Source organism: Perna viridis, chromosome 10, assembly GCF_037379345.1.
Source record: "Perna viridis isolate PV_CMFRI_1.1 ecotype Kerala chromosome 10, ASM3737934v1, whole genome shotgun sequence".
Taxonomy (NCBI): Eukaryota; Metazoa; Mollusca; class Bivalvia; order Mytilida; family Mytilidae; genus Perna; species Perna viridis.
Genome location: NC_142454.1, coordinates 24,257,896 through 24,279,747, shown reverse-complemented (window position 1 = coordinate 24,279,747; position 21,852 = coordinate 24,257,896). Strand labels below are relative to the sequence as shown.

At 31.6% G+C, this 21,852-nt stretch overlaps 1 protein-coding gene across 1 annotated transcript; it reads left to right on the top strand.

The window, feature by feature from the left end:
• The first annotated feature begins 356 nt into the window (after nucleotides 1-356).
• Nucleotides 357-2,232, top strand: LOC148605061 (uncharacterized). The gene has a single exon (XM_088549679.1). The coding sequence runs from the start codon at nucleotides 630-632 to the stop codon at nucleotides 1,128-1,130; it is 501 nt and encodes a 166-aa protein (XP_088405805.1). The 5' UTR covers nucleotides 357-629; the 3' UTR covers nucleotides 1,131-2,232.
• The last annotated feature ends 19,620 nt before the right edge of the window (nucleotides 2,233-21,852 follow it).

Below are 21,852 nucleotides of genomic sequence, written 5' to 3'. Positions count from 1 at the left end.
GCATTAAAAATGTCTTCTTTCCTTTATATTATTTTCATTGTCTAGATAATGATACATTCTTTTTCTTTAATAAATTCTAAAAACGATAAAGAAGTATCTTAATCTCCTATATACTGTTACATTAACCGCTGAGTTATTTTTCTTTGTTCCATTGCGATAACACGATATTTACCTATACGACAAGAGATGTGTATTGATCCCTTCCCACACTTATCTTCAACTGTTAATTACAACGCCATTTCCCATTGGATTAAAGGTTGTTAACCGATATAGTCTCCACCAATCAAACGACAGGTAACTTAACACGAATGAGTCAAGGTAAAGGGTATTCCGTACTATAGTAGTAGTATATAAACAACGGCAAAATGTTTGTATATCATTATTACTATCGTTCTCGTTGTAAATAGAGCGATAAAAACACATCAGACATCATTGTATGATTGAAGTTGATGATAGACACTTAACGTGCTGTATGTTACGGATTTAATTATAGAAGACCTACTCATCACTAGACAATTGCTTTGCTACAGAGTATTTGCCAAATCGTAAGGATATTACTGGTGCAGGGTGAATCATTCTGGAAATTTATCAACAGGATTAAACTTTTTTTCAAGTTTTGTCGCCAATTCATGTTCAGTATCGAGAATATGAAAATGGTATTAAACATGCAGAAATATTGCTGCACGGCCGAAGATAAAAAAGCCGATGGACTCGAAGTAAAAAGTGGAAATCTTCTCATGGTACAGTGTTGTAATGGGAAAGTAATGAAAGTTCCTGTTATTGTCAGGGTATACCAGAACTGTTTCGAACATTATGCCATTATCTATAGAGATTCGAAGTATACAAACTCCGCCGTGTTTGTAAGTTTAAAGCATTGTAAAGTGTACAGAAATGATAATGACGATAACGAAATCAAAATTGTTCCTAGTGACATTGAAGGTAGCAGTTTCACATTCCAAGTCAACAAGACCCAGGAAGTCAATGAATGGATTAGTGCATTAGAGCCCGAAATTCCAGGCGGTTCACCACCTAAAGGATCAATGTCACCAAGCTTCCGTCGAACTCCATTAATGCCAGCCTTACAAGAATCGTTAGAGGAGGTAAGCGAGGAGGAGGAAGACGCAAGTTGAAAAAAACAGGCATTTTTTTCTAGGAAAACTCCTCATGTTTTCTATTGAGAACTTATTATTGTTACAATGAACTGGTTTCGAAATTTCAGAGGAACTAGATTGAAATTATATGAGAACTTTCCTGTGGACATTCCAATTGGAAGGATTGCCTCAATTTCCATGTTGTAACATTATTGTTGACAATTGATGTAAGTTGAAGTTCACGGAAGGAAACGCTTCCGCTTGCCGGACTTTAATCACAACAGATATGAATGAAAAAGTACTTTTTTCCAAATATTGTAATGTGCATCTTCGTCATAAGTGAAACATATGTAAACTTTTAAAAAGTTTAAGTTCTGTATTCAAGTAAGCACCTATTTACTATTTATCATGTTTTAAGATTACAACTGACAAGTACTCATGAATCATTAAACATGTAATAGAATTTCATGAGGTTTAATCACCTTTACCAACTACATGATAAATAGGATATAAGTAAATATATAAACACCTGTTCAACAGGCAAATCTAAGCAAATCATCGCTTTACTGTTCTGATTCACTATTATGTGCCTTTCATGGTGAATATAGGGTCGTGCAATACTAAGGAAGGGCGTACTGCTAGAAAGATTTAGTCAAACAGTAGGAGATAAGATTAAAAAAAACTTTTTTGTCTGTTTACCTAAGTGCAATATTTTTACCTGTATTTTGACATTGTTTACTGTTAGGGTAGTAATACGTCATCTATTAAATTTCTACTTAAACTTATTGGCATTTAAATTCATTCATGAAATTTTGAATGGTTCAGTGACGTCAAAAATTAAACAAAGCTCTCAAAATGATAGGTTAAAAATTGGGAGTAACCGTCAATTTAAATGTTGGGTTGAGGTACGTGTTAGAGTCGACATTTTAGTGCCTATTGTAACCTTTTTTGTTACAAAATCGTGGAATTTATGTGTATTTAGCAATTGCAAAATTAGGCTTTCATTTCCTTTTCCCCATATTAGATGGTTGCTTTCCATACATTACTGTGATATATACATAAATGTTTTTACAAATCGTTATTTATTGCAAAATTTGTATTTTTATATGTTTTGATGTTGAAAATAAAGATAGAAATACAACACGTAGTACTGGTTTATTTAAGTACCAGTCCACATAAAATTTAGACACTACCAAGTGATTCATGGTCAAGAAAAACCCACCAAACAAACGATGCTTTTTTAGTCTACATATGCTATACACTTTCACCTAACACCAACCTTTTCTGTATTCAGATTTGCACTTTTGAAAAAATCATACATTTATCTCCTATTGAAAGCAACCAAATCAAGACAAATCAAGAACGATAACTCTTGCAAAGTGCAAATTTCATATAGAATCTATATAATTTTTATCTCAAAAGCGCAACAACAAAATGAAAAACCAAGACTGGTTACGTAATCAGTTACTGTTTATGAACAAGAAATAAAACTTAATTTGGTGAGTTTTTGAATGCATGAATCACCTTCTGTCTGATTTTTAGAAAGACTGACACTTAAACCGCCATTGTATTGTATTGCAATCCTTACACACACCTGGTGGAAATCTAATTACCAGTACTCCTAGTCCTACTTCTGAATATGTTGCTTCAGAGGGCATTATAAAATTGTGAGTGGTGAACAACGACAAAAATTTACACAACCAAAAATTTTATATCATCTTCATCACTGCATTTATGACCATCCTTTTCACAAATCCTAAACATGCCACTCTATCCTACCTAAATTCAGCGACACTCTTTCATGTACCATACAAAAGAATAACAAGCAAAAAAGCACAATTTTTACTGCATCAAATTTTCGGTCAGGTGTTAGGCTTAGAGTTTACTCTACAAATTATCATTTGGCAGAAAATGTTGGTTGTTTGCGATTTCCAGCAATACACAGCATATTAATAAATACGTGTGTATGACTTTACAATTGCCTTTCTGTAGTGACTCCTAGATTTTCAGAAAGATGCAAAGATTGGAAATATTGTTTAGAATACCTGAAGCAAAGTAACAAAGTGAAAAGAAGGAACAATAGAAATACAAGTAACCACATTACTGCAAGTATAATTTTCTAAAATAAAAATGAAGTTACTCTAACATGTCTAACTTTGACATTTAATCTCATATAATTTTATTTGTATAGAATTTTAAAATACCATTATAATTAGCTCCATGTTAATTTTATTAGGCCTGTTCATTATATTTCTTTCAATACCCTATGTCCTACCACAATGGCACCAATATGCTTGTTGTTAGTATTGAGGTTGAAATTACATACAGATAATAAACGAATTACCCACTAGTTAAAACTTGTCTAGAGTCTACAGTGTTCAGGAAACCACCACTTATATTGATATCCTTACACGGAAATGATAAACAGTAAAGCCCAAGGATACAATGTACAAATTTCCGCGCTGCGTTATTGCTGGGGGTCTAGATAATGCAACGTCTTTTATTCATACATTGTTTAGGATAAAAAAAATGAAATATAATTAGAACATATAAATAGGAAAACAGTCTTTGGAAAGGTACATTGTTACTGTATTGATGTTTCAAATTGAGCAATGCAACGAAATAAGAAATATCTAAAGATATAATTTTAGGGTATTTTAATGATGTCGTCAAATCATAAATGGGAGAAGGCAAGGAATCAAAATATGAAACATTAGATTTTTAATCTTTTATTCAATTCCTTGAGAAATCAGTTTTGATAACCGGATACTGATGGTTCATATCGGTCGCGTAAGCGTTACATATAATAGATGTGGTATATGTAAATCTATATAACAGTTTGACAACAAGTTTTTTTTTTTATAGTGTGGTTTGGTTTCTTGGTCTTGGTTTCTTTATCTTTAGCTGTCCAACATTCTTCTTGTATCACCTATATATGAATTTGAAATACGTTTTTTATCATTATTACTATTAAATTAATGAAAACGAGTGAGAAAATCACAATTTTAAGAAATATCACAAACAATGTCACATATTTGAGTTTGGTTTCACTCCGATATCTGAATATCTTCTTCTGATGGATTAATTTATCGATTATATTTTAATGTCCTTTGATGAAGCTTTAGCTTTTGTGCCATGTCTTGTTTTTTTTACTACTTCAATTGTATATGTAATTGTATATTCAGTTCGCTACACTGTATATGTGTAAATAATTTATGCTTATTTTTTTCACATTGAGGCAGAATTGTGTGCCAGCCAGCAGAAGCAAAAGCGCACACAAAAGCAGGTCACCGTATCTTAGTGTTTGTTTTATCCTATATACATTTTTTTCTCGATGGGTATGCTATAGTTAAATTCAGGATAAGCAAAGGACATGAGCACTCATCAAAACAAGGATGTATTATTCAACAGTTTCTATTGTACTATTTTACTAACAAACATTTTAATTTAAGCGTACAGTATGCAAATCTCTACATAATTCGAAGAATTGTAGTTTTTCGTGGAAATGATATAACAAAATGAAATTCAACAAAAAAGCAGTAATATAGATGTTTCAAAGAAGACAATGAATGATAATTTGGGGTATGACGTTAATGAAAAAAAGAACGGAAATTTTAACACTGTTAATGCACATACCATCCAAAAAAACAGTTGGTGAACAAAAGGACAAACTTAGGTAGACCTACATTTAACAATGAACTTGTGTTAAAAAAAAATAGACTAACAGAAATAAACATGAATATGCTATTAGTTGGATCTTTACTATGTATAAATTGATCTTGTGAACGACACACGAGAAATGGATTTTTATCACAATTTGATTTAATGCCCTTTTTGGGTATTCAAATTAAATTGATATGATAAATAGATGTTTCTGTAAAAGACTAGAGCTAGAATCGAACCCGTAATATTTTGTTAACGGGAGTGTTAACATCAGCGTGCTTCCATAAAGAATGACCATTTATAATATATTAAGAATCAACTGCCTCAAAATTTGAATCATAAAATATTGATATAGGCCACTTCCTAGTATCATTGTGTTTACCAAAATTGTGTTTCATTGGGCCCATTATAGTGTTAACAATGAATACTACAACCCAGTACAACAAGGAAGATAACGATACAAAAAGTTATTAATGCAAAAATACTAAATTCAGTTTAATGCCAAATGGCAACTGTTTGGTTCCTTAATCAACAGGTATTGTTAAATTAAAAAAAAAACGTAATCCTTACTTGCTCCTGTTGTTTGCTTTCATTTTTAATCATTTTAATGGGAGTTCTTTTTGTGCGGTTTCTTTTTAAAAAAATATTACCGTAATACTCAGCTTTTGTTTTACTCTCCCACTTCAAGATTGAAATGTGAACATTCGTTGACAAGTTTGATGGTAAGAGAAAATTCTTATTTTTTTCTTCTAAGCTAATAAATTCAAGTCATATCATATTGATCATGATAATTCATATATTTCCTAAAATGCGGAAATGTTATCAAACTATTACCAAGAATTCCAACCTACATTCGGTAAATTTTTAGTAGTTCAAGGAAATTTATATAACACCAATATCGACAAAACATTGACAGTAAAAACACTTATACAGCTACACTTAATGTAGAAACCGGAAATGACGTCAATTGACTACAGAACATCTTGGATTCTTAAATATATGCCACCTATAAAAAGGTTGGCAGACTGTTTTGAGAACAAAGGAGGGAATCTTGAACTTCGTCAATAGCACTGTTTCTCTCGATAAAAATCATACAGTGGTTATTATTTCATTGTATCATCTAATATTATCAAGAGTTGACATAGGCTAATTATAGTCAAATATAACGTAATTTAACCAAAAGTAGTTTAAAAAATCTTATATAAAACCACTGAAAAAAAAAACTAAATAACATGCATTCATTGTTAGGAAAAATATTTTTCTGTTATAAATCCTGCTCCACAATGATGGTTGTATTTATGAAAGTGTCCGAAGCCTACCAATAGTCATTATGAGAAATATATTTTCAAATCTTAATAGGTAATCAATTATTTTCATTTTTTATTAGATCATTGAATAAGAAGCAACAATACCGATGCTCCAAACAAAGCAAGTGAAATCTATTGATTAGACAAAGCAAGGAACACTGAAGATGAAAAACAATAGGAACGAATCGTCCATATGTACAACATAAAAACCCAAAAAACAGGTACATTGTAAACAGAAAATCAAATACCCTACCCATACCCCATTAACCGTAAGAGAACTAAGTGGTCCAAAAGGGTAAATAATTAATACCTTTACTAAATTCTTAATATTCTTTTTTCATATACCAACACCTTTCACTCATTAAAAACTTGTTAAAACTGTTCACGTATTTAAAGAAAAAACTATTGTTGCATTATACAGAAAAAATACTAGCTTAAACCGATTTTAGACTATTAAGTGTATGTGTTTGTAAAAATCAGGTAAAATGGGAAAAATCAGAAACATGCGTGTCAAAACCCCACTGATCTGGAAATAAAATATCACTCAAGGTTGCTTTCTTAATTTGAAAAGACCATTATTTGATCTCTGTATTATTGGATTTGCTGAGGAGTTTTTCAATAGAATCTTAGAAAAAATAAGTTTTCGACAAAGTTATCTACTTTTTAAATGCTCATTTTCGGTACCTTCCATTGAAATTGTACCTCAATTGCCCAGCATGATGTGGAAAACTTTCTGTTTTCCTTTATTCTAATGGTGCACATAATCAAATTACACTATCAAAATGATGCTTTATGAGCAACTCGGCGGGTGTTTCTAGACAAGCAGAGGACGCTTGCCCTACCGGTACACCTGGTCCATGCTCCCAGTTTTTAGTGGGGTCTGAGTTTGCTTTTGCTTTTGTTACTTTGTATGTATGATTTTAGTTACTTTATGTTCTTTGTTGTGTATGTCTGTTTCCATGTCTAGTCTTTGTCCCTGAATTACATTCTTTTGATTACCGATATAACCTCGGTTCCCTTGAATACCCTTTCATACCATTTTTCACCTACTGTCTGATTCTTGCAGGGATTGACATTTAGTTTGATTCGGTTTAGACAGGTGTTTGATTTGTAAAGGTTCAACATTAACTTATACACTAAAGAAAACTTTTAAAAGTGTCAGGTCAAAAGGGGTTTTCATATTTTCCAGGCTTCACTGCCACACTAAAAGGAAGTTTCTTACACAAAAAGTCGAGGATGACAAAATTACCTCAAATACCAAATAAACTTTATAAAGAATTGAAAACAAAAGATACCCTTTTTATAGAACACAATGTCACGTTTTAAGATAGTGAAAATAATTAATACGTAAGAAATGCAAATGGAGCTTGATTCCAGGTTGTCAAATGTTGCTTTGTCATCAAAAGACAAAACACACATATTTAGGTCCGGTTTCGAGACATTAAGTCGGAAAACAATTACATATACAGGGAGATATTCAGTAGACTGATTTGAAGATATTAATCTGTCAAACCAATCTAGAATTTATTTTAAAAACACAATTTTGTCAATGTGTTTGCTGAATAAAAAAGATTTTAAGTAACTAAAACTGGACCTTAGTGTTGCAGTCACATTTCAATTTCAATTTGTAAATGCAATTCTTTAATTTTGAACAGGAAATATCTATAAAATCACCCCATTTATAAACTTGAATAACTACTGTATATTGAAACTACTATCATTAAATATTAGAATACAAAACACATCGTATGATCGAAATAGAAATACAAAAGAAACGAGTCACAAATGAATTTTACAACCAGTATAAGGAAGTATCATTATCTTTGATGTGTTTCCTTGAAATTCGTAAGTGGCAAACTGGAGTGGTTGAAATTTGATGGTAAAATCTAAAAAAAAATAAAAATTAAAAACGGAAAACTAATATGAACTGAGCCTTTATGGTGCTGTCATATTGTATATTGCCCTTGGTGAATGAATGATCCTACGGTGAATAACGGGAAAGTATGTCTTATGAATACCATAGTCGGAAACTTGCGAATCTAATTTATCAAGATTACCACTGAATATCGAATAAAAAAGATAAGTAAACATTTAAATAAACAAAACCCAGAAACGTACTGAAATGTCATTCACAAACAGTAATGGGAAGGCTTAATAATAAATAAAAATTAGAAATGTTTTTTGAAAATTCCTAAGAGGCAAATTACTTAAAAACTGATGGTAAAGTAAACAAATAAGATTAAACGCGGAAGAATCGAAACTGTGCTAACATATATCGACAATCTATTTTTGGAGGAAGGAACTAAAGGCATTTCTATTTTTATCACTAACGCTGATAACCATATAAGGAAATAATTTCGAAGGTTCATGGACGCACCAGTGGAAAACCGTAGAGAACATTTTTATATCATTTACTTTATAAGTCTAGATTGAATCATGTTATTATATGGCAGTATACGGTGTAATTGAATTATCAAGAGCAAACTTGCTTATCTTAGTGTTAAACAAATTATTATTATGCAGGTTCCTGTGCCTCTTTACCGTTAACAACGAATCAAACGAAAACGGGCAACGCGCTATATATTTTTACTGCACTGCAAATTGACATACATTGCCGAATTACTAACATAACGAATGTTATAAAACACGTCATGTTCACTTTAAAAACATTCCGATGTTATGTTATTTGATACATGTTTTTACATCGTTACGGTGTTTCCATCTGCACTGTGAAAACTGATTTGTTTAAAGTGTTATAGTTTTCCTTTCCCCATTCGTCTACCCTGGAGCAACTAGGTGGTTGTTTCTAAAATAGCAATATACGCTTACCCTACAAGTGTATCTGGTCCATGCTCCCAGCTTTTAGTGGAGTATGAATCGATTATTTACTTTCCGGACTTTGTTTTATTATGTTGGCTATTTTATGTTCTTTGTTGTGTGTGTCTGTTTTCCATATCTGGTGTTGTCCCTGGATTACGTTCTTTTGATTTATGCCAGAATCATGGTTCCCTTGATTACTCTTAAAAACCTCTTCATATAAATATAACTTCATATTCAATCGTGACATTATTGGCAGGCATTTCCAATTGAATGTATATAATAATGGGTAATTGCGCTGATATCCCTCGCATTTTCAAGTTCATAATGTTCGAGAGGAGTTATTTCCGACCAAATAGTCCAAACTAGGATGACAGTTAGGAATTTCCATCTAAGCATAGAACATAACAGTGGGTGATCATGAAAAGTCTCCTGAAAGCTGATTTTGTGGGAACCCCACTGGTTTCTGTAGATCATGCTATTGTTGAGCCCTGGAAATTTATTCGAATGATCTGCCCTTGCGTGGTCGATTAACCGAAGTTTTTATTCATTCAGATGTACAATGACCGAAATTGTCTAGGGTGTTTATTTTTGTCTGAAGAACATATAAAACATCAAAAAGCATCTCTTACACAGAACATCGCTCGTAGGAGAAAAGTACTCAATGAGCCCATCCCATTGAACTTTCTTCTTTTTAGCATTTTTTTTAAGAAAACAAGTCGCATTCCTATCCCAAGCCTTAGGTTGCATTTTAGTTATCATACATATAGACTGAACAATACAAACCAAAGTGTGTAGGCTTTCAACGAGACAATCATTCATATTATCATTCATTGTAGTATTTTAATGCATATTTTAAAGGCTAAGTTACTTCCTTGTATGTGGTTTATATACACCGTACATGGAACTTTGCAGACAGACATATCTGTGTAAGAAAGATATATATTCCAGATAATACGACTTCAACAAGTATATCATATTCTCTTTAGCTGACATAAAATGATACCAAATCAGACATTGAATATTTCTGACAAAAGACATAATAGTTGGTTTGGTTATTTTTAGTAATGCAGTTTTAAAATATTTAATTTTAGCTGAAACAAATATGTTCGCATAAGAATATGATTTCAGTTGTTATTATGCGATTATCGGTCCGCGACTGCTCGTCCCAATTACACACTGGCAGGCTATCGTGGTACAGCATACGGAAATAAACAATATCCATATGGTTGGTGAACAATGTGTTTCCCAGTATAGAATAATCTCTGGATGAGGTTTGTGGGTATATTCCGCAGAGTATAAATATGATTAGTATATCGAAAATTATACTACTTTAGAGTAGAAATATAACGATATGGAAGAATTATTTATCAATCAATAATTTGAAATGAAAGCAAACTCTGATTTATTGAACTTTACAATTACATTGGTATCACTATTCAAGGAATAAAATGGAATTCCACGGCATGTAATCACAAACTCGAATTGTTAATTTGTACGTCGGGCGGTACAACAAAATGTTCGGGGTAATAAAACTCACGCGTACCAAACAAAATACTTTTTCTCAATCGGATGTCTTTGCAGTTGTTAAAACTTCTCGGAACTAGATTTGGCTTATTATTGCGATATATTTTTGTCATTACTACGTCTTGCATTTAATTTATTCTCAATTTAGATCTCCCTCTATATTCGATTATAATGCTGCCGTGAGAGGATTCCTTGAACCCTTGAACCCAAGTATCACCTTCCAATATTTGCATAGGACGTTAACATATCGGTGCACCTGGTCCATACTCCGAGTTTTTAATGGAGTCCTAGTTGCTCATTTACTTTTGTTACTTTGCATATATTATTTTAATCACTTTATTGTTTTTGAAGTGTTCGTCTGTTTTCCATGTCTGGTCCTACATTATTTTGATGTCCACTAGAATCTTGGTTTCCTTGATTACTCCTACAATATTGATATACATATGAGAGTTTTTTGTATTTGTTTTTGTTTTTTGTTTTTCGTATTGATCCCAAGAGATGAATCTATGTTGTTAATGTGTAAAAGAGTCCGAGCTATTGTCATGAAAACTACCATTAAAAAACTGGGAGATTGGTAAATCTCTAGCTATAAAAACATCTTAAATTTACTCGAAGATAACCGAGACCGTGAAATTATTTGCCACAGACAATGGTAGTTATATAAACTTCGTTTCCTTGTTGAAGAAGTATACTTTGCATTAACAAAACACTATATTACCAAAAAAGGTAATTTTTGTAATGAAAGGGCGATAAATCAAACCAAAATTTAAGAATAATACTTTCGCTTCCACCGCTTTAAAGTGGGTTGAATATCTTTCTGTTTGTCCATTACATTTTTTACTATTTTGCCTTTGCCTATTATGGTGTTTGAGAGTTTCAAATAGTATTGCATTGAATGAATAATTAACCTTGTTTCAATAAGGGACTCTCGTGTAGAAATGATTTGTCACTGTAAAAGTTTTACTTATTTTTTTTAATTTAAACAGCTTTTTTTCAAACCTTGAACTTTTATGTTCTTTCATTTTTGTTCATGGGTTGTTTTGTTTTTGCTTCCTATTATTTTATTTTTTTCTGCTTCGTTTTATTTGTTCAATTGTGTGTGTGTGTGTGTGTGTGTGTGTGTGTGTGTGTGTGTGTGAATATTATCCTTAATTCAAATTAAATGCTTCCTTAAATGTAAATCGAAGAGATCATATACTCAGATCCTTTTTATGCTATGTTTTTTTTAAGTTGTTTATTTGTCAACAAACGCTTCGTCGCTAGGCTGCCCATGGTATCGCTTCATAAAGGTTTATAACAAAATTGCCGAACTGATAAACTCAAGGCAGTGGTCTAACTGGAAAGTAAAAAAGGATTGTCCGTACAGCAATTTGCAATATATGGCATCAGTGAAAAAATTTTTTCTCAAATCTCCTCATAATAAGCAAATATTTATGTGTCTTTAAGTTTAATCAATGATTGTTATGTATATATTACATATTTCAAAAGAAGATTTGCCTACTTTAAAAAAATACTTTGCTTTATAGAAACCAAACAATGCATTGAATCTTTGAAAAACATTTTTTGTGCTGTTTTACTTATCATCTAAAAATTAGGCTTCCAAACATGTTGTAACTGTAAGTAAGGTTCTTCAAACACAAGAGCACGTTGTAAACTCGGTTACAGTTAAAAATTTCAAAGCGAAACACTGAAGAATTTTAAATTATCAGCAAAAATCAGAATGAAACAGATTTGGATTGTGAATTTTAACAAACAATCTTTTGTAAGGACAGGAAATACATCCTTTGATGATAACTAAGAGGCTTTCGATATTTTTTATTTAAGATCCAGTCCTTTGATCACAACGATCAATGCTATGAGATACTGGTGCATATATTTATCGAATATTTCATGCAAGTCATTTTCTATACGCACGGTACATTTTGTGTTAATTTAAGCATTATACTACCGTTTTTTTTCTGATAGTAGTACCAGACAAGAACTTCCTTGTTATATCATTGTTTGTGGGGAAATTTATACAAGAGAGATGTTTTAGCAATTATGTAATTAAGAATCAATTTAAAATTCAGCTTTAGTTCGTTGGTGTCAACGCTGAATGGGAAATTTTGGAATACGTAGTATGAACATGATGACAGAATCAAGAAGCAATCTCTATGAAAGCACATGTTTTCTTAGAAGAATTGTTGAGTTTGATTCAAAACTATTGTAATAATAGTGTTGCACTATTAAAGTGCAACTCTTCTGCAGTAAACACGTACACAGTACTTATACAAGTGCTTTTTTTTTGTTGTTTCGAAAGCTTTTTATCTATGATCATCTGCACCTTTAACGTAGAATTTTATTAAATTCTTATTTTAAGCGGATGACCTTATCATAGATTCATTAAATGCATAACAGAAAGACGGATTTTACATCATTATCTAAGAACATCCTGCCAAGCAAAAGTAAAAAGTGTGTTATTTCCCGCTTACCATCACAGTAAGTGATGCCATAAAAATGTACATACTATTTTTATATAAAGTCTTGTTTGTGTATTTTAGCTCGGGCTTAACGTGTAATTTTGTTTGATAGTAAATGTGATACATGTAGTATGATTAGAAATGAAGACAATAGATATGTGCAAACACTTTTTTATTAAATGTAATACTTTGGGAAAACATACTTGCAAGTCCCGAAGGTATTCAGTTTTCAAATCTGCTGCAACAAATAAAATTAAACCTTTGACGTTTATTCTTTACTTTACAGTCTAATTAGCTATAAACGTTTCTAAACGTTTTCTGCGTAAATAAGATAACTTCCTACATGGAATTATTTGATAGCATGAAAAATTAACGTCGTTTTACACCGCGTTCTTTTCCGCGCCACTATTTGATTCAGGACAAGAAATACAATGATCTAATATAATTTAGACAGGCAAATTGAACATGTTTATGCATAAAACATATAAGTTCATATAATTTAGACCCATTTTTCCTTTCCACGACCTACAGGCACTGCGAATATATGTCCTACCTATGCCAAAGGGTAATGCTAATCTTAACAAAATTGAGATGGCTGTTATTAAGACTGTTACTCTAGTTAATTTACTCGTTGCAAATTCCTGTTTTCTTTTATCGACATTTGATTGGTATTTTAAAAGTTTTCTTTAAGAGTCTTCGTTAATACGCATGCTTTTTCTTTAGTAAAATAACTACTATATCTGGCACAGGCAGCGTGAAAATTAAACATACCAAGTCATGACTGAACACTTCTTGAATGCTAATACCTCGTTCAATTGTATTTGGTTTCATGGCGTAGTGATTTTCATAATGGCTGAGTTAAAGGCCAAAGGCTGGTCATCTGTTGAAAAAACGGAAGGTACACAGTCGGGTTTGTAACAGGATTTTGTTTAAATATACGCTTATAGCACATTAAAATTTTAATTAAAATGGTGAAATAATTATATACAATTCATATTGCGGATTCAAGATGGTTAAGAGTTAAGACAAATATTTCGATCATATTTTCAAACTGGTTTAAATTCACGGCAAAATTGTCCTGTGTTTCTTTATTTTTATTAAAAAAGTCAAAAGTAATCGGTTTAAAACGAAATGCAGCTATGTGAATCTGGTCCATGCTACCAGTTTTTAGTGGAGTCCGAGTTGCTCATTTACTTTTGTTACTTTGTATGTATGATTTTAGTTGCTTCGTGTTCTTTGTTGTGTGTGTCTGTTTTCCATGTCTGGTCTTTGTCCCTGGATTACGTTCTTTTGATTACCGCTATAACCTTGATTCCCTTGATTGCTCTTAACAAAACCGAGTTGCAATAATAAAGAAACTTCATTATACAACCTCAACTATTGTCACTTTCGCAATTATAAAGTGGGTTTAGAAAGCATAAAAAAACAAACCTTTGCATTTACTAGCTGAATGTGTGCTTTCATGCAAGAACATGGTTTTATTATTGTTTATACAAACTTTGTATTAAAATTGAAGAAAAGTTAGAAAAGAAATTTTTATTGCCGGGAGCCTGCTAAATTTCATGAGGCATTTTTATGAAAAAAATATAAGATTATTTGAAGAAAAAAAACATATCAGTTTTCCTTTTCTTTTCTTTTTATTTGTAAAATGTATTTGCAAACTGTGTAAAAGCTGTTTTTATTACTTATATATAACACAAGTGCCATTAATTACTGTATAATCGTATACATATATTATTATGCAAATTGGACATTCCAGATAGCCACTTGAAATTTCACAGAAGTAAACCTACACTGAAGTATGATACATCGTCACATATTCGATTAAAATAACATCGATTTTGCATATGTAGTAAATTCGGTTTTTTTTTCTCTTGTGTGTAATTCATCCTCAGGAGAATAATATATGACATTTACTTAATTCACTATCCCACAGCTTTTCAAAACGTTATCCTGTTTACTGGCGACGTCACAGAATTGCGGATGACAGTAGGTTACAGACCACCAATTCAACCAATGAGCATTTGGAACGTACGCAAAAATAGTCCTACGCAGAAATTACCCCTGTTCCTCATAATGCTGTGAAAAAAAGTTCTCATCTTATTTAAAAAATTTAAACAGTTTCTGAAAGGAAAAAACATTTCTGTACATTTTATAGGTGCATTTTGCTTCTTGTGATGTGAAGCCTAATCTCCATAATGATTTTTAAATATACCCCTATCTTGTGAAAACACTGGCATTTCCCATGCTATTTATAGACCCTTCACTTCCGGTGACCAGTACTGCACTGCAAGTCTGCTAACCCCACATGCCATTCTGAGGATTGCGAGCTGACATATGTAGAATCATGCTGATATATAGTCCTCTGCAGGTTAAAGTTAAGGTAAAGTCCAGAGAAGCCATTGAATATTGTGAAATTAGCATAGAAGCCTATGGGAAGTGGAATTAGCGGTTTTTAGCCAGTAGTAGCAAGTGATCAAAATTGCAGGCAATAGGAACAATGGAATAACAATTTATTGTCTGTAAACTATCATCTGCTGTCGTAATAGAGGTCATTGCTTCTATAAACACCACGTAAACTCAAATGCAAAACAAAGCATAAAGAATCAACAGTGTAGACCAAATGCACTATCCGCTTGTCTTTTATGATCAATTACCAAAAAAAAATGGTTAATTACTGGTATAAAAGTGTGATCAAGGGTTATAGCGGTAATCAAAAGAATGTAATCCCGAGACAAAGACCAGACATAGAAAACAGACACACGCAACAACAAAGAACATAAAGTAACTAAAATCATATATACAAATTAACAAAAGCTAAAGCAACACGAATTGCTAATAAAAAGACAAGTCTGGGGTAAACGGAAGAAGGAATGGAAAACTATGACACGTTGAACAAACCAGTTTTCATGGCGCAGATGGATACACCGTAGTGATCCATGAGTTCATGATGACGACCATAAAACTTCAGTAGTGATGACTTCAATCTTGTAGCAACATAAAATATGCGAAAATTAGATACATTGCTCTTTTCATAGCAACCACCGCAAAGCGGTGTGCGCTCTTCATTTTATTACATGTACTATCATGATTTTCTTTAAAGTTTCCCAATATACTAACGAAAAAAGTCATGTCACGGAAGTAACAAAAAGTGACGGTTTTCTTGCGGAGAAAATTAAACCAAATAAAAATATATTGGTTAAGAATACGTTTCAGTAATAATAGTTTTGTCTTTTCTGATAGTTTTTGAGTCTTTTTTATTTTTTCACTTATTAAAAAAGAGAATATTTGATGTGTTTTAAAAAGTTCGGGAAAACATGAATGTACGTACGTATGTCTTCGCTGTTCAATTGTTGTTGTTGTCAAGAACCTAATCCATCTCGGGGAAAATGTTATTATCCAAATCGATGCATAGCTTTTCTAAGATGGGAAAAGTAATGGTCTTCTTTTTTCTGCAATTTAAATCTGTCAGTTGCGTCTGAATTTTGTTTACATCATATGATATGTGAAAAACATCCCCACTATTCGTGGAGAACTCTAATATCTCCGGTAACTGCACAAATTATTCAGACCTGCTAAAACTGGAAAAGTATATTGCTAGAGATGCAAAATATGACTGACTAAGTGCTAAAAAGTCATCGACCATTTTGAAAGCGAGGGGAAAAAGGGACCGGGGGGCAGGGATCTTCAAAAAATAAATAAATGTTCATTTTTTTGGAGAAAAACATTTTTTTAACTCATTCATTGAAAAAAAACATTTCGTCCATTATTTAACAAGGCAGATTTTCGAATACAAATATTGATTTCGCGCGGTGCTGAAATAGAAGATACTGCACTCGCGATACAAAAATTCCTATTCATCCGACCCCACCCCCACCCCTGTGGGCCACCAAAGGAGTTTTACTATTCTCACGAGTTTCACAGACGGTACAAGTATGATAAAGCTCACGGTGCTCCCTGATATAGGCAATGGCGACTCCATATTATTTCCCTTGGAATCAGTCCTTGAGCTGATATCAAGGGCAATATTAAAGAGATTATATGCATTTGTCCATAATTTTCATTACGTGAATAAAATATAATTGTAATTTTTGACGTCACAATATTTTGTTGCTGCTGAAGACAGCAATTTTGCTATTATTCATACATCTTCCGAACGGAATAACAGTATAATGTCATCAATATCAAAGGATTATCAAAATTATCAAAATTATCAAATACGTAATGCAAAATGCAATATATACTCAAGTTAAACTTAGTATACCCCAAATCGTACAGTTGGAAACGGTCACCCAAAATCGTTTACAACTACTACTACATCTATATACATGTAAAACCAGAAACAAAATTTGAAAGCAAATCAATCCATTTGGAACCGAAATTATTGTGGCAATATTCGGATGAAATGAAGTATTTGTAGTTGAGTAGGGGTGATTTTAACGTAGCAAAAATAACGAATAAAAGAGCAAAACATAAATTGCGTTCTTATACAAAATATAACTTGACTTGTAGGGTCACACACTGAAATAAAATATGACTCATTAGCTTACAAAATAAAAACATATCTGAAGAATGAATACAAACCTAATTTTCCTTTAAACGTTATGCCGACTGAACAACTTACCCTCAAACTATTACTTAAATTCAAATCATTCTATATTCAAAATTTGTTTTGCTAAATAAAATATATAAAATTTATTTTGCAAATATCACCTTGATACGCTTCGGAGAGTCAATTTCAAAGATGAAAAATGGCCTCGGTTTGTTGTTCTACTTACAATGTACACCACAGGCAAAAAATTCAATGGATCAGATAACGGAAGAGAAATCTATAAATCTATAATCTATGTATAGAAAACTTTCATTGGAAACTTTCATCAGCTCATTTGCTAATATAGGCAGCTTTGCCATGTTAACCAGGGTAAAAAATTACAGCTCAAATTTTTTTTAGCATTCAATCATCAAACGTTTGCTTCTGTAAAAATACACAACTAAATTGTTTACATAAAAGTGCCAAACAAGTCCCTTTTTCATTAAGGTAAAAGAAGGCATTGACAACCTAAAAAATAGAAAACTAATTCCATCCCGAATGAAAATCCAATTAGTATAATACTTCGCTACTTATCATAAAAATTAAATCTTTTATAGATTTTGGTTAAAATGAAGTTAAATTATTTAACATTTAAACGTAACTTGTTATAGTTGTCTCAACCAACACACTACTACGTACCACTATATAACGTGTTAAAAACATTTGACGATCTTTACACCCAATTTATTAAGTAATTATTAAATGAAGGCGGTGTTAACACTGTTTCTTTCCTTTTTTTGACCTGGTCACATTTTTGTAAGGCCGAATTCTGAATCAAAATCTCAAATACTTATCTTATTTTGACGTTGTAAAAACACATACACACACACACAATAAATAACACGTACAAAGAAACAAAAGTAGATGGGCGAATCGAACTAAAAAAGTAGGAGCATGGACCAGATGCACCGGCAGGGTTGGCGTCCCCTCCTCTGTTTTTTTGTAAACATACTTCGAGTTGCTCATAAAAATCAAGTCCAGGGTAAGAAAACCATGATCTGTTGAACAAATTGATTCTCATTGTGCAAATGGATACCCGTAACGTTCCACGAGTGCATGTTGATGACCATAAAACTTTTGCAGTGATGACTCCAATCTTGTAGCAACACAATAAGTATTTACATTCATTATAAATGATGACATAGATTTTCATTCTGGCTGGTGTATTATTTCTGTTAAAACATAAATTAAAGATAATGATAATTTGAGTAATTGCAGACGACGATTCAAGCTTTTGAAATATATGTTTGAAGGTTCAAGTGAGTGCTTGAATTTTGAGACAATTTTGGCAAATTTCCCTTTGAAACATTGTATTTGACGCCAACATCATGATTAATATAAATTTATGATAATTGAAGGACTTAATCGACCTTTTAAACTATGAAACTCAATTATATGAGTTTAAGTTTTTTACCCAGATAGTAAATTTCTCACGTCTTAGTTCCACGCTGAGTTAAAATACAAAAGTCCCTTACATATTGGGCTAGATAGCTTGATATTAAGTAATTTAATGTCATACAATTCGTTTGAAATTAGCACATGAAAGTACTTGTACTTAAATACCGATAATTACTGTAATTGGAAAAGTACGTCAAATTGTGAATTATGCTAAAAGTGAAATGAATATAGATTTTATGAATCTTCGAATTTGAAAAGTATTTATTCAAATATTTCTAGCGCCATAAAACTTAAAACACTGCAAAGCCTTAGAGTACTACACATGACACTTCAATTCAAATAATTCTAAAAGTGACAAGTCATAAAAAGTTGCAAATTTTTATGGGTAATTTTTCTAATTAAGTGGCACTGACGCCAAAATGAAAAATAAACAGGACATCATATAATTAAAAAAATACATCATTACATTGTACATGTTTATTTGTGTTTTCTTTTTTTTTTTCTTTTTGATATTTTGTTTGTTTTGTTTTTTGTTTTATTATTATTTTCCCCCTTTGTTTTCATAATGTTCTGATTCATTATTGTGTTATATTTTTGAAAAATGAAACGGCCATTGTTGAACCATTTTTCTTTATTGCAAGGGTAAAGAAAACATTAACATCAGTTATTACATCTTCTTAAAAGAGACCCAATGATACATTAACAAAATATGATTAATTTGACCGATTTATATGAAAATTATCGAAAAAAGAAACGAACATGACGCATTCATGTAACAATTATGATATCATTTTTCTGATATCTGTGTACACATGATAATTATTTTACCTTCTGTTTTAGTTCCATTGTATTTACTAGTTTATTTTTTCTCTTCTTGAAATTATTGTTAAACTTGTGTTTATTTTGTTTAACCTGTTATCAAACTATCGTGTTAAAACAATGCTCGATATGAGTTTTATTATAACAAAACAACTGCTTTACTATTTAAGATTATAAAAAAAATATTTAAGTCACGAAATTAGGTTACATTGTCATACTTTTGTCCATAGATAATAGTTTGAAAAAAAGGTTATTTCAGCAAAAATTTATTTGAAATAAAATTTATAAAAATAAAAAAAAAATACATCATACCTGCATTTTACTTATTGAAAATAAAAAGTACTTTCATAATTTCTATTTTTTTTTCTCAGATATGTTTCCAGTTTCTTTCTTAAAATCCCTATCGTATTAAACCCAATATCATTTTGAGACTGTATTACAATTAGTTTGATATAAAGCTCGTTTCTGTATACCCTGAAATTCAAAATCCTTTAATAATGAATACCAAATACTATGACGCTTACACTGCCACTTAAAATACTGTACATAGAAGACATATGTATATAAAAATGTCATGGTATTTCAGAAACATGCAACCTGCATGTGTATGAGGTTTGGAAACGGATCAAACGCAAGGCTGCGTTGAGCAATTTCTATTGCTAATTACACAATCATGCTCTTTTCGACAATACCCTGTATTTATTTTGCAATAAAAAGCGATATAACATTTCTGAATATGATAATTCCTATTTTATTTCATATTATTATATTAAATACATTGGAAACCCCCAATTGCATAGTAATCTAAAATATTTTAGGGCTTGATTTAAAATATACATGCAAAATGTATAGCTGTATTCGGCATCTTATTTTGAATATGAAGATAATGATTCGGGATAAAGTACTCCATAAAATATTTGTGTTGGCTTTTTCCTTGTGGTTCAAATTTCTTGGTTTTTTTGGGGTGTTTGTTTAGTTTCTTTTGTTTGATCGTTTGTTTGTTTGATTGTTTGTTTGATTGTTTTTCCTTTGTTTAAGTAGTGTGTGTTTGTTAATTCTGGTTTACTGATGTTTAAATATAATTTATTTTATTCGATTGGCTACAATGTGTAGGTACATATTTACAAAGGTTATTGATGTTTACATCATCATTTGCTTGTGTTGTAGCAAACCTTCTTAGAAATACTTATATCTGTTCGGAAAGTTTCACTCTCTCTCTACATTTTGAACGAAATAATCATGGTACACGTAAAGTGAACTTAATGTTAACTTTTGACTTGCGTTAACTTGTTCTGCTTGGTCAGCAGGCAACCTGTTTTCATGGTATGGACTTGGATTTAGCTGTTTCTAATTCTTTTCATATTTGTCGCTACTGTATTTTTTAATTTAATTTCTGTTGAAGCTCTGAAAAACTGCACATGCATTTTACGTTAAGCGTTTAAATCATGGACCGTTAAATTAAGTATGAATGTAAATACAAGTCGTCAGTCAGGATAACTAAAGATATCATGCATGTCCCATTGTAAGTTCTATATGTGTTTATTATCATTATTGGTGAAAGACGTTTGGTGCACACCAGAACCAATCATTTTATATTGCAAGCATATCATGTCCACACACTTTATCAGTGTTTTTGGGGGTGACCTGAACGTTTCTGTTTATGTTAAGCATACTTCAACCATAAAAAAATCCACAAAAAATGTTATGCAATATAATCATCTGCCTGAGTTTTATTTTGCAATATACTTAGGAAGCAGTCTTCATAAAATTTAGATAAGGTGATCCATTTATGTTACACAATGTAAAAGCTCACTAAATATACCATATTGACGTGTTTTATGTGTATATCTAAAACAAAATTTGTTCGGCGGGTTTTTCCTTTAAAATGAATCTTCTTTACTATTGGCAGGGTCTGAATATGATATAGATTGGTACTTAATGTTATTTTTTAAGCCTTCAATTTATTGTTTGTTATCACACCCTTTACTCTATAAGACATATGTAGTCCCTCATTGATATACTTAATGTTTTTGCAACGTTTAGTTTAAGCCTTCAACGTACTTTTTTTAATCACACCCTTTACACCATAAGACATATGTAGTTCCTCTTTGCTATAGTTTTATTACTGTATCAGTGCTGTGGGATTATTTATTGCGGGCGAATCAATGATTGTAAAGTAC

Excerpts from the sequence above, each read along its gene's own strand:
- LOC148605061 (XM_088549679.1), top strand. The coding sequence starts at position 630 with ATGTTCAGTATCGAGAATATGAAAATGGTATTAAACATGCAGAAATAT.